This window comes from Aspergillus caelatus (assembly GCF_009193585.1).
Source record: "Aspergillus caelatus strain CBS 763.97 unplaced genomic scaffold BDV27scaffold_9, whole genome shotgun sequence".
NCBI classification, from domain to species: domain Eukaryota; kingdom Fungi; phylum Ascomycota; class Eurotiomycetes; order Eurotiales; family Aspergillaceae; genus Aspergillus; species Aspergillus caelatus.
Window position 1 is genome coordinate 249,507 of NW_022475272.1, and position 12,797 is coordinate 262,303.

Below are 12,797 nucleotides of genomic sequence, written 5' to 3' on the forward strand. Positions count from 1 at the left end.
TTCCTGGTATCGAAAAACTGTTGCGCGTTTGACATTATTCAAGCATTAGCTTCATATAGATTCTGTGAAGCTATCTGCGATTCTCCTGCCTTCTTTTGTATCATTGAACAGAGTCCTAAATGACGATTAAGTGTCAAATTCTGACTTTGAACTTCTTCACCTGGCGCATTTGCGGTTCTCTCCGTAGGCAGGGAAACTGGAGAGCCCCGACTCTGCGGCAGACAACTAAGCAGCATCGAAGATCTTGAATGGCAAAATGTCTCCGTAATTCAGTGAATTATACGTTGTTCTAATAATATGTCCAGAGAATAATATTGTACATTATCGCGCGTAAAGCGATGATGCCTAATCCACTTACCAGAGCACCACGACTTTGCCTTCCGCACGATTCTCTTCCATGCTTCGATGTGCTTCGACAATCTGGTTAGAAAAGTAAATCCGTATATTTGGCAGTTTCAAGTGGCCAGTTTCGACCTCATGGCAGAGCACGTCCAGTGGAAAGTTCCTGAAGTCTTCCACAGAACTCTTATATGTTGTAAAGGATACAGTGGACGGAACAGCATCCATCGGATTGAAGTCCGGAATTGTTGAGTCGCCGCCTATCGTTCCGGCTAGACAAACAATTCCGTACGGTCTTACACATTGCAAGGAATCAGTTATAGTTTTGGCACCAATCAGATCTAGGACCTTTGTGAACTCCAGTCCCTCTGACTTGATCTTTTGTGATAAGTATCCATCATCAATCAAGATCTTGTTAGCCCCCACACCTTCAAGAAGCTGCTTCCGGGACTCCTGGCGGGTGGTGCAAGCTATGAAAGAGCAATGCCGTTTAGCGATACACGTCGCTGCAAGACCGATGGCTGTTGTGCCACCCCGGATCAAAAGGCGGTCATCCGGATGGAGACGTAGAGCGCGAAATAGGGCATTCCATGCAGTCGGGATCATTTCTGAAAATACCGCGAGGTGTTCCCACGAAAGCTTACATAGTGGGTGTATCCTTCGAACGTGGGTGACAGGGACACGAGTGTACTGTGCATAGCTGCCCGGATATTCAGGAAGTAAGTCGCTTATCATAGCAACGACTCTGGTTCCTGATGCGACTGTACCGTCACCCGCTGTGACAATGCCAACGGCCTCCCTACCCATTATTTGTGGGAACCTAGCATTGGCTGAATGGCCTTGCCGGGCAAGGATTTCAGAGCGACTAAGACCAAATGCTTTGACTTCAATTAGGATTTCTCCGCTTTTTGGAGGAGGCCTGGGGTAACTCTCCACGTGCAGCACCTCAGGAGGCCCTGGTTCATTGACCACGATTGCTTCCATAACGGACTGGTAGGGTTAATCATTTAGTTGCCAGGACCAAGCCAAAGACATAATGGAAAGGAAAAACAGGCAAAGGGAAAAGCGTCGTTCGGACAGCAGTGTTTCTCAAAACAAAGGTATTTCATTCTATTAAAAAAGAAACCTACATTTTTAGGATAATGCTTCTGCCATGCAGGCCGTCCCTCTTTCCGACTAACCCAGACATTACCGGCGTTCCAGGCATCTTTAGAAGTTATACGGCCGCCAATCCCGCTATTCTTCAGTTCTCGCGCGACCAAACTAGGTCTACTGCCCTTTGCGACCGCTTGTGCAGCAAGCTCCCGAGCAGCGGTGGTGAGTTTATAGTCGAGCGCGGAGATATCATGATTGTGTTCTTCCTTGCCTCGGGTGATAGTCATATAGTAGCCGTCACTAACAATCCTGATCCGACATGGACAGCCAATTGGTTCGCGAACGGTCCGCTTGCGTTTGCGCTGTTCATCCGAGACGCTCGGCTCATAGGCTTTGGTACGCCATAATCGACACCAATAGTATGTGGTTGTTTTCTTTTGTCCGTGTCTGGCTTGGTTCCGGACGTAAATGTTGTCTATGTATTTCCAAGCATTGTTAAATTCGGTCACGGAAACTGTGATTGGGGACTCTAGTGCGAAGATCTCCGCGCGAAGACGAAGGATATCGGGAGGAATGTTTAATTGCGACGTGGACTCATTGGAGGACTCCGGAACCGGGGAAGGAGAGTTCTCCGCCGAGGATGTCATTGTGTCTGTGAAATAGGAGGCGGATATGCTAGCGAAGAACGTGGATGCTTGGGCGGTGATCGCAATCCGGTGGATACGGAACATCTTATTCTTCCGATTCCGACACCAAGTATTCCGCTGACTCAGCGGTGCCAAGCGGTGGCCTCCTGGCGTCTCCAATATAGTCAGTCATCTTCTGATGCACCAGAACTCATGCTATCTAATATTGGAATCGAGATCCGGATCTCTTATAGAGTGAGATATCTTACAACATCTCTGAAATAGACGTATGTCTACGAATTAGAAGACGATCTGGAAGTCTAAACTTGTCGACAAGTTGACACTACCCTACTGCATACAAGCTCATCCTCCGCTAACTTATGCTGGAATCAGAGTGATACCTGACATTCGACTAGATTGAATGTGGTATACTTCTCTTAGTGAGAAAAGAAGGTCCAGGAGTGACAAAGAAAAATGAAAAGGAGAGTAAAGGAGTTGGCTTCATAATGATTAGATAGGGACACAAAAGGCCCCTCCTATTATACATCGCTTAAATACGGAGCATGCCAGTAGCCATAGTTGCAAGCGCAACCACGAATACAGAGCCGATGTAAGATATTGAGAACGTGGAAGCACCACTGAATGCAGTGCTAGATGCGGCGGCACTTGCACCAGAGGACGAGGACGAGCTATTGCTTGACGACATGGTGTTCGTATGGAACAGAGAGGTCGTAGATGTTGTCGAGTTCGAAGCAGTCGACACGTTCGATGCCTTGATGCTGGTGTAGGAGCCAGTCTTGTCGGTGTAGGTATAGGACTTGGCAGGGTTGTAGTTGATAACTTTGATAGACTCCACATACATGGTAAAGGGACTGTCATCGTAGTCAGTCTCCCCACCGGCCCATTCAATGGTACCCTCCTCGTTGTCGGGGTCACCGCCAGCCCAGATACCGATCTTGATCCGGGAAGGGGTCTGGGGGAAGTTTTCGCCGTCGAGAGCATCGGCGTATTTAAGGGTTCGGACAACGCTTCCATCGACGAGCCATTCGATTTTGCTTGAGGTCCAATTGATCGCGTAGGTGTGGAACGTCTCTTCAGGCGTAGAGACTGTCACTGTGGTAGCGCGATCGTACGAAGTGGTATTGCCCTTGCCGAAGTAGTTGGTTTGAATTTGGCTATCAAAGGTACTAACTTGTTCCTGTTGCTATTGTTAGCCCCTTCATTGACAGGGATCAAAGATTAAGACATACCCAATCAATCTCGTCCAGGTCGTCAGATTCTACCACTAGTGTGCTGACAATGCCGGTGCCATTGGCGGCCCTCATCTTCATTTCTACATAGCCGAAGAAGATGTAGAAATCGCTCTGTATGGTGGGAGCATCGCCCTGCTCCTTGATAGAAAACTCAGCACCCAGTGACGTGCTGCTCACTGTGCCCGCCGTAGTGTTCCAGTACTTGAACGCTGACAGACCCGAGGTGAAGTCAGTATATAAGGTAGAGTTTGCCAGGCCAGCATCTGCGGAACAGGTCTCTGCACAGAAATCTCATTAGTCACTCGCACCAAAGCCTGCGAAGGGAATACAGTTAATGCCATACTCTCTAGAGGGTTACAGGTAGTATAGGTTTGCGCAGTGCACAGCTGTGCCACGAGTGCAACTGCTGTCGCAGACCACTTCAAATAAGATGGAAGAGTCATATTAGACGTTTATGCAGAGGGATAGGGTTGGAGGTCACTGTGAGTGGATTGAAGAGGGGATCAACCTATGCAGCTATGGATGTGCTAGAAGAACAAGGACAAACTATATAAGTATAGGCCGGGGAACATAAAGCATATGGCTGGGAGATGGATAAGAATTTTGACTGATCGGAGATAAGAGTAAGACAAATATTGGACCTTTACAAGCCTCGTACCCAGTCGGAAGTGGCAACTTGGTAAGACATCTGCTGGTTCTAAGTTCTTCCCAGGTTTGTCGGGCTATAAACCATGGATATACAAAGCAAGAACTTTGGTCATTGGATGCATCGAGTCATAACATCTTGTCTTTGCCGGCCCGCTTCCAGTTATGCGATGCAAAGACATCCTCGGCCATAGCCATGGCACTGAGACAGAGGTTTGTCGATTGGTCATGAGCAGTGGGGAGAGCAAAAAACAATCGCTAAAAGTATTGTTGTAGCCTATGAGAAGTGGATCCCGTTTAAAGCTTGTCTTTCGTGGTTGACACTGCAGATTGCGTGGTTGCCGAAATCTGATATCGGAGCATACGTATGCCTCGCTTGAGTTTTCTCCCGCCCTTTGCCCTAACGAGACCACATCTGTTATACACGTCAAAGTCCACATCCTATTGACAACAATATTCATTGGTGAATACTTATTTGCGAGTCTGTTTCAGAATGCCCTCTGAAACAAGCATTTTCCTCGAAAAAAAGTATTTTCCCTGTAGTCCGAACCTCCCAGTGTTCTCGGATTTATTTGACTTGGTAGACGAATTGGGAACTCGACCCCCACTTACTTGGATTTACTCGGACTTTTGGAGTATTTTTGGCAGCGCTAATTAAGCCCAGTCAATGTGTGTACGCCAGCACTTTAAAGCATCCATTTTAGCGTGGTCCATGGGAGAGGAATATAAAAAAGAAGGTGGCTAGTGATTAGAACAATAATCAAAAATAAAACTGTTTTATTTCGTAAATATGGCAATATCAACGTTGATTGAAAATAGCTGAGACTAGCCATGACCTAGCCAGAAGCTATTTTAGGGCTTCGCCGTAGGGCTCATGAACCGAGGAGCTTCCATGCAGTGCCTCCCCCTTTAAAAATCCCGGTTCAACCCTATATCTTAAATCCGAGAGTCATGAGATTCGGCAGAAGTGACCATCCAGCGTCAAGGCCCAAAGTCATTCCCCTTCATGCCCTGCAGCTCTTTCATATGATTGATAGATGGACAATATGTACTGTACTCTGCACTTCTTCACCCACATACAGCATGGGGGTTTTGGCGGCGTTTTTCAATAATAGTATGGCGCCATGTCTTCAGATATTAAAAGAAAAATAGAAATGAAAAGGGAAATACAATTCAAATGTCCTCCAGCCCCCACGAACTCAATCCACCACGTTTATGGTCTTTTAGATTTTAATGACTGCGTGGTGTCAACAGATTATCCCACGGATAGGATCGAGCACCAACCTCAGAAGCCTACGTCAGACAATTGATAATGCGTCGTTACATAAGTACATAAAGGTGTGCCAAGAAGAGCCGGTGATCCACCTTCTCGAAGGACGTATGAATGCCACTCCACTCATAGCCGCCCGCCAAATGCCGGGCAGTAGAAGAAGCCAAGACGCTTCCGCTAAAGCTTCAGGTTGCTTGACTGCTGACGTAGACCACAGAAGCCATCAAACAGCTGAGTTATTGGTAGAAGGAAGGTACTCCACCATCTCATTTCCCTCCAGGCGACTAAATTCCCAATTCAATGAAAAGAAGATGGATTCCATATATGATATTATCTCCAATTCTTGGACTTTGTTTTGTTTCGAGAACTTTTCAGATTCTTGATCTGGTGCTCAAGCCATAGATGAGCAGTTCAGGATTACTACAACAAATAGTATATGGCAACAGAATCTGGACACAATGGTTCACGGAATGGGATGGTTAAATGGAGGGGCATTAACATATCTGGGGATTCAGTTACTGCGAGCAGTCAATGCCTTTTCCGTGGATGTCAGCTCTGAGCGTACGTTCATACACCCTTTTCCTTATATACCTGTATAGTTGTGCTTACCTGAGGTGGCTGTACCTATAGAGTCCATCAAAGATGCGGCCAGCACAGCGGCATATGGAATGATGCACTACTATCACGGAAACGAGTCCGGTAATATTCCTGGAAAACTACCCGACACATGGTGGGAAGGTGGCGCCATGTTTATGACCCTAATCGAGTATTGGCACTTTACGGGCGACTCGACATACAATGACGAAATTAGTGTGGGAATGCAGTGGCAAGCAGGAGATGGAGACTATATGCCTGCGAATTGGAGCTCCTATCTTGTGAGAATATTAGTCTGCGTTGAATCTCTATTTCGCAAGGCCCTAATCAGTGGTAGGGAAACGATGATCAAATGTTCTGGGGCTTGGCCGCGATGACGGCTGCCGAGCTACAGTTCCCCGAAGTGAGCGATGGATACTCATGGCTCTCTCTTGCTCAAGGAGTGTTCAACACACAGGTCAAACGGTGGGATACATCATCATGCGCTGGAGGAATGCGGTGGCAGATTTACACCTACGAAGCCGGGTATCGTATGAAGAATTCTATCTCGAACGGTGGTCTATTTCAACTGGCTGCGCGCCTCGCTCGCTATACAAATAACCAGACGTACGCCGATTGGGCCGAGAAGATATGGAACTGGTCGGCTTCTACTCCTTTACTGAATACCAACACTTGGAATGTTGCCGATTCAACGGATGTGGATGATAATTGTACATCGCAAGGTAACACACAGTGGACTTATAACTATGGTGCTTATATTGGCGGTGCCGCATACATGTATAACTACGTGAGTTTTATGTCCTTCTCCTTGGTGAAAGTAGCTTGCAGTTCGTGAATCGGTCACAGGTGGTACTGACAGCGCATCAATATCTAGACGAACGGCAGCACCACATGGCTTACTGCCGTGAATGGCCTACTCAACGCAACTATTGACGGATTCTTCCCGACCAAGTACGGCGGCAACATCATGTCCGACTACACTTGCGAAACAACCGAGGTCTGCAACAACAACGAGATCATTTTCAAAGGGCTCCTGTCTATGTGGTTGGCTTTTACGGCTCTACTAGTACCTTCCACATATAGCACGATTATTCCCAAACTCCAAGGTTCGGGTGTGGCGGCTGCTGAAACCTGCACTGGACACAACAACAATAGTTGCGGTGTCGTATGGTATAACTCGACCTGGGATGGTTGGAATGGGCTAGAAGAACAGATGAGCGTCACCAGTGTCTTGGCAGCGAATATGATCGGGCTGAATACGTCAGGGGCTCCGGTCACGTCGACGACTGGAGGAAATAGTACGAGCGATCCTACGGCTGGAGAAGGTGATGATGAAGGTAGCTCTTCTACAACCAAAAAAGTTACAACGAGCGATGTTGTCGGAGCGTCGATTGTTACTGTTATACTCGTTGCCATACCTATCGCTATGGTAGTGCTACTTATTTTCACATAGATTTTCCCGTTAAGAATATACGACAGCAGATATATACCCCATGAATGCGTATCATACAACACATTCTTGTCCATTCATCGCTCTAAAGCATCAGACAATCCTCCCTCTAGCCTAAGATCCAAAACCATGCCAACACACTCCTGGTGCTGTGGGATCTGCAACACAAGCTCATCATCCCACACGTCAAACGAACAAGTCTCATACAACCGTCGTGCAGCGTCATTATTTCTTTCCACGATAGACACCACTAAAACACGACTTGCCCCCGCCTCAGTAGCTTCCGTCCGTACTTCACTGACAGCCCGTTCAATCAGCCGACGACCGTTCCCCTTCCGTCTCCCCGCCTCAAGAACAAACATGCCACCAAGCATATACACTAAAGTCGTATGATGAGTCTCCTCCGACGGAATTCGCTCGTCTGTCAGAAAAAACACATCCCATGGTGCTTTTGACAGAGTTTTGTTATCTTCAGGTAGCAATCTAGGCCCTACTATTGTGACAGTACCCAGCCATTCTCGACTCAAAAGAAGTGCTAAAGGGTCCAAGCTGTTGTCTGTTTGATCGTCATAAGCGATAAAGGAACGCGCTTGCGGGTTGGTAACTCGAGCTAGCCATTTCTCGTATGGGAACTCAACTTCGTCCTCGTACTTAGAAGAGAAGGCATCTGGATTCTCTTTCAGGCCTCTTAAACGAAGTGTTCGATATCGTGTGATTATGGCTTCTAGGTCTTTCTGGTGGGCGTATTTTTTGGGAATAAGTACGACGTTACTATTTTGGGGTGTCGCGGGGTCTGAGGATGGAGACATTGTAAAGAAGTCTTCCGCTCGAGTAAACGATTATCTAAGTAGGAGAGAATGCCGTGTGATATGGAATAAGAAGATTTTATCTATGTGATGTGCTGCTTAGAAGATGAGTCAACCTGGGCATGGTTACATTCTTGGTCTGACGCGGGAGGGGAAATACGAGGTTGGCTGCTCGTTGTGTGATATTCGTCCAATAGATGAAAGAAGCGTCTTAGTGTTGATTTATCTATCACTCCGATAGCAGAACAATCATAAATTACCACCAATATACACTTATATATGGTCCCCAGGAACCTGGAATGGGATATGCATATTCGTCTTGGCGGGGATAGTGGTCAGCATAGGTTCGCACAAGGAGGTTATTGTACGACTAACTTGTAGCCACTCCGAGAGTCAAACCAATCATTTTACTTCGCAAGTCCCAAGTCTCAGTTAAAGTAATAGCTATAAGACTTGGTGCTGTACAACATGCCTTTTCCAAGGTCAAGCTTAGGGTCTCCAAATAAGCGCGATAGGGATAGTTCCTAACTACTTCGTAAGTAAATGGAACCACGGTGTTCGTTTTGATACACAGCGTTAAGATTACCTAAGAGAGTCATCAATAAATCAGAGCCTATTCATTCCCTTATTGTCAGAAATAAACTGTTGTGGGGAATAAGCCAAGAGTTCGAAGCCATGGAAGTTGGCCTCTGCAAACAAAGAAACTTCTTTTACCAGCTCGAACCTTAACAACACTATAGTCACCAATGCGATGCACAGAACAAGATCCAAAGCGTACTTGCATATTTTCGGGGATCTAAGCCTGAACTGTCTGCCAAAAATTTTGAAGACATAAAAGTTTTGTTTCTCCACAGACGCTTTTCTGCTGATAGTTCATCATCCTTTCAACTGAAGTCCTTTTTGGTATAAGGAGATTATGGACAGCCATTATAAAAATCCATATACGCCTCTCAGTACCGAGGATGACAATACGACCTCCGATACTTTACCCATACAGGCCCAGAAGAATCAAGTACATGCCAATAAGAGAATCCTAGCTCTTACGACCTCATTATTTCTTCTATGCGCCGGTCTAGGTGCGGCATTATACTATCAGATAAATTCAGCCTGTAGGGTTAGTTATGTATCCGAATCTTCACATATCAAGGGTCAGTCATCATCTTCAACGATGCTTTCGTTTGCGCCATAGCTGGTCCTAACTTCGAGAAGTACCTCATCGGGCAGTGACCTTTCTTCCACACAACGAGTACACGGATCAGCTTCCAGATGAACCGGGTTCAGTATGGGATAAATTAATACCTCGTACGTGGCGATCACATAAAGGACAGTTCGTTGGTATATCGTTACTCACATATCAGCAGCTGGGAGAGGCTTTGTTACTGCAAAGCGGACAAGGTCGGGAGCTTTAGCCTTCGAAGAGCACTCCTCGGTATCCTTTGGCGCAGATTCATCCAGAGAATACTACTGTATCTCAGCTTTCCACCAGATGCATTGCCTGGTAAGTCGTGGACCGCCGTATATTGTATATTACCTTACATACAATAGATCGTTGTGCTCATGCAAACTCACCAGGCCATCATTTACAATGCCATATTCTCGAAGAACCACGCCGACCATCATCACAGGGATGATCATAGCGATCATACCAAACACTGCATCGATTATCTTCGACAGGTTCGATTCCCTTAAAAGCTATTCACCCCCAAGCCATATACACTAACAATGGTTTAAACAGTCCATAATGTGTGCGAGTGATGCGACGCTTGAGGGCTCAGGAGTGCTAGGGGGAGACGGAACCTCCGTCAGGGCTGTCGATGGGTGGAACAATACACACCAATGTCGAGACTGGGATAGCCTCTATGACTTTGCTTCACGCCATCGCATGTTAGACTCGGATGGTATTGTGTAAGTGTACATCTCCAGGAAAAGGAACTTCATTTTTGGGCGGTGCTCAGAACTGGGAAACCTTCCAAATATCCTAAAACACAATAATGTGTCCATAACTTGGTTATCGATTCTTGACACGAAGCACGGTTACTGAGCCACAGAATGGTATCGTGGGCCATCGCCGCTAACTATGGCAGGCGAGGGTCATTGGAATTACATCAGCATCAATGGGGCAAGTAGGAGCTTGTCGCTGAGCTGTTCCTACGTAGCCCCGACAAGTTAGCTATTTAGATGTTCACAAGCCAGAGGACATTAATAGGAAATAGCTAATACAATAACCAGGACAGTGCACCGTGTCAAGGGACCGCCACACCCTGCCAGCCGGCAATGACCGTGTGGCTCAACTCTAATAGTAATAGGTTCCAGAAGCCTGCAAGAGCCATTGGATGATATTCCATCTCATGTCAACAATAGTCAATCGCTAATGAGGTTATGGCCGTGTATAATACTTGTTATTTGCCAGAAAATGAATGCGTGAACGGGAAATCAAATATTCCAGCTTCCTGTTATGGCAACACGGTATCGAATCATCCTAAACCATTTGCATAGATATGATCTCATACGGCTTCCACATAATACAAGTCGAGGTTCTAGGCATGAGTCCCTGAGTCAAGGGGAAAATTGACTCTCGGTCGGACTTCCTTCGGGATAATATGACGTTGATACTGCCAAATAGCTCCCCAAGGGGGACTCTTCTGTAGTACATACCTTGCCCTATATCAGCGATTGATCTGCGTTCTTAGTAGTGCAATCTTAGTATTCATTCATTCAATTCTCCCTCCTTCGTTTTCTTTGCATGTTTCTGGTTTTTGCTGAGGTAATTCTATAATGCCGTTTATTATGCAGAGTCATTGTTTGGTTTGATATTATAACATGAGACCCTCTACTGTTGCCGTTCTTGTCTTCAGCTTGTGGTCGTTACTAGGCCTTAATAGTATCGTGGCTGCGCAGCGTATAAATGGAAGTTATCACCCAGAAGACATATCACCTTGTGCAGTATGTATCCTCACGATTCTTTCCTTATTTTTTTCATGGCTGATCAAGTTATATAGCTGGCATGTCTACAAGGCGCCATCCCTCTTTCCCACTGCGAGCTTTCTGACATTGAATGCCAGTGTGAAGATAAAGAGTTCATCAAGCACGCCTCAGCCTGTGCGGTGAAAACCTGTAAATTAGAGGACCTGATGCGTACGTATACCAACTTGCTTGAAAATATTCAAGCTTACCATACTAACCTGGCGGCTTCATAGAGCTGGTCCGAGGGGATGCTGCGCAATGCAACCGGTCCGATAAAAACCATCACAGACTGATGATCGCGCTAGCTATCACTACACCAACAATCACATATACAGTGATAATCCTACGTATCTTGTCCAGGCTGTGGACAGTCCGTAAGTTATGGTGGGATGACTGGATGCATATACTCGCAGGGGTACGTTCGATGTCTGTGGACCTTCATCTCCAAAGCGCCTCCAGCAGTGAAATCCTCTAATTGTTCTAACCCAAGGTATTCGCAATACCCCTAAGCATTTTCGGAAACTTCTGTAAGTGCGATTCCTTCCATCATATGTTCTCCATTCGTGTCAATCAAACTGACAGGCTATGTAAGGTGTTAGTCAAGGATTCGGACTTCACCTCTATGATATCAAAGTCGAATCCCTCACCCAGATAACCGACCTCTTCTTCTGGTGTAAGTGTCATAGCTTCCTAAAAATAGCATACACTAAACAATTGTGTTCCTCAGGGTACATGTGCCAAGTCTTCTGGCCATTCACCGTGTTCTTCGTCAAAATGTCCATCCTACTCCTCTATCTCCGCATCTTTCCAATCGCCCTCTTCAGGAGATTCGACTTCCTCTGCATCGGTTTCCTAATCGTCTCCTTCCTAGTTACCACACCCATGGCAATCTGGCAATGCAGGCCCCTCCGAGCCGCATGGGACTACGACATCGACAACGCCCGCTGTCTAAAGATCGCATCCGTAGCCTACGCCAACGCCTCACTAAACATCATCACCGAAGTCCTAATCCTAATCCTCCCGCTCCCAGTCCTCCGGACTCTCCATGTCCCCCGGAGAAAGAAGATCGCCCTTATCTCCGTCTTCAGTGTCGGTATAATGTACAACCTTCCCAACCCACCTAATAAAGCACAGACAAGAATATTAACCATAAGCGAAAAACTAAACAGAGTAATCGGAATAGCATCCGCACGCATGCCCGCGCTCGGCAAAATGGGAACATACCACGACCCACCCTACTCACAAGCTCCTGCGTTCCTGCTTAGCTGCGTTGAGGCAGCCATGGCGCATGTCTGTGCCGCTGCGCCAGTTATCTATACTACCATTGTGCAGATAAAGCGAGCGCATGGGAAGGGCTCGCAGTCGTCGCCTTCTACTTCGCGTGAGGGACAGGCTGGGTCAGATCAGGCTGGCGGGTCGGGGCACTCGAGGAGGAAATCCCAGGCAGCGATCTACTCTTCGTTGCATATGTCGGATGTGGCTATTATGGGACGGGGCTGGATGCAAAGTCAACGTCGGTCGAGGGGCTGTGCACCTTCGGCTCATCATTTGGAGCATGCTCATAGTGCTTATTACTCTGATCCTGAGTTGGCGGCTAGCCCACGTCCTGGTTTGGTACGTATGGGTACTAGTCGCGGAAGTTGTGGCTCGACTGGGGTTTTGACTTTGTTTCCAACCCCTGAGATAGATGATCGGATTGAGGAAGTCTGAGGGTTAGTCATGATATACCTGTTACATACATTATTTCGGTGGGTG

The 12,797-nt window shown here is 46.8% G+C and overlaps 6 protein-coding genes across 6 annotated transcripts; 3 read left to right on the forward strand and 3 right to left on the reverse strand.

The window, feature by feature from the left end:
- Positions 1–259: 259 nt before the first annotated feature.
- Positions 260–2,067, reverse strand: BDV27DRAFT_120446 (zinc-binding alcohol dehydrogenase family protein). The gene has a single exon (XM_032065106.1). The coding sequence runs from the start codon at positions 1,321–1,323 to the stop codon at positions 355–357; it is 969 nt and encodes a 322-aa protein (XP_031932841.1). The 5' UTR covers positions 1,324–2,067; the 3' UTR covers positions 260–354.
- A 468-nt stretch (positions 2,068–2,535) lies between these two features.
- BDV27DRAFT_114527 (glycoside hydrolase family 16 protein) lies at positions 2,536–4,139 on the reverse strand. Its single transcript, XM_032064607.1, has 3 exons — positions 3,657–4,139; positions 3,311–3,591; positions 2,536–3,258 (listed from the first exon to the last, which is right to left on the reverse strand). The coding sequence occupies exons 1-3, from the start codon at positions 3,754–3,756 to the stop codon at positions 2,611–2,613; spliced, it is 1,029 nt and encodes a 342-aa protein (XP_031932842.1). The 5' UTR covers positions 3,757–4,139; the 3' UTR covers positions 2,536–2,610.
- Positions 4,140–5,477: 1,338 nt separating this feature from the next.
- Positions 5,478–7,312, forward strand: BDV27DRAFT_114534 (glycoside hydrolase family 76 protein). Its single transcript, XM_032064608.1, has 4 exons — positions 5,478–5,789; positions 5,859–6,103; positions 6,160–6,609; positions 6,697–7,312. Exons 1-4 carry the CDS (start codon positions 5,687–5,689, stop codon positions 7,273–7,275), a joined length of 1,377 nt encoding a protein of 458 aa, XP_031932843.1. The 5' UTR covers positions 5,478–5,686; the 3' UTR covers positions 7,276–7,312.
- Positions 7,313–8,152, reverse strand: BDV27DRAFT_114535 (GNAT family N-acetyltransferase). Its single transcript, XM_032064609.1, has one exon. The coding sequence runs from the start codon at positions 8,079–8,081 to the stop codon at positions 7,350–7,352; it is 732 nt and encodes a 243-aa protein (XP_031932844.1). The 5' UTR covers positions 8,082–8,152; the 3' UTR covers positions 7,313–7,349.
- A 263-nt stretch (positions 8,153–8,415) lies between these two features.
- BDV27DRAFT_120450 (uncharacterized protein) lies at positions 8,416–10,168 on the forward strand. The gene is made up of 6 exons (XM_032065108.1): positions 8,416–8,613; positions 8,670–9,226; positions 9,288–9,380; positions 9,440–9,576; positions 9,651–9,752; positions 9,814–10,168. Exons 2-6 carry the CDS (start codon positions 8,995–8,997, stop codon positions 9,985–9,987), a joined length of 738 nt encoding a protein of 245 aa, XP_031932845.1. The 5' UTR covers positions 8,416–8,613; positions 8,670–8,994; the 3' UTR covers positions 9,988–10,168.
- Positions 10,169–10,898: 730 nt separating this feature from the next.
- Positions 10,899–12,752, forward strand: BDV27DRAFT_152844 (CFEM domain-containing protein; the record flags this gene model as incomplete). The annotated part of the gene is made up of 6 exons (XM_032071659.1): positions 10,899–11,021; positions 11,078–11,213; positions 11,276–11,457; positions 11,533–11,569; positions 11,635–11,715; positions 11,770–12,752. The coding sequence occupies 6 exons, from the start codon at positions 10,899–10,901 to the stop codon at positions 12,750–12,752; spliced, it is 1,542 nt and encodes a 513-aa protein (XP_031932846.1).
- Positions 12,753–12,797: the final 45 nt, after the last annotated feature.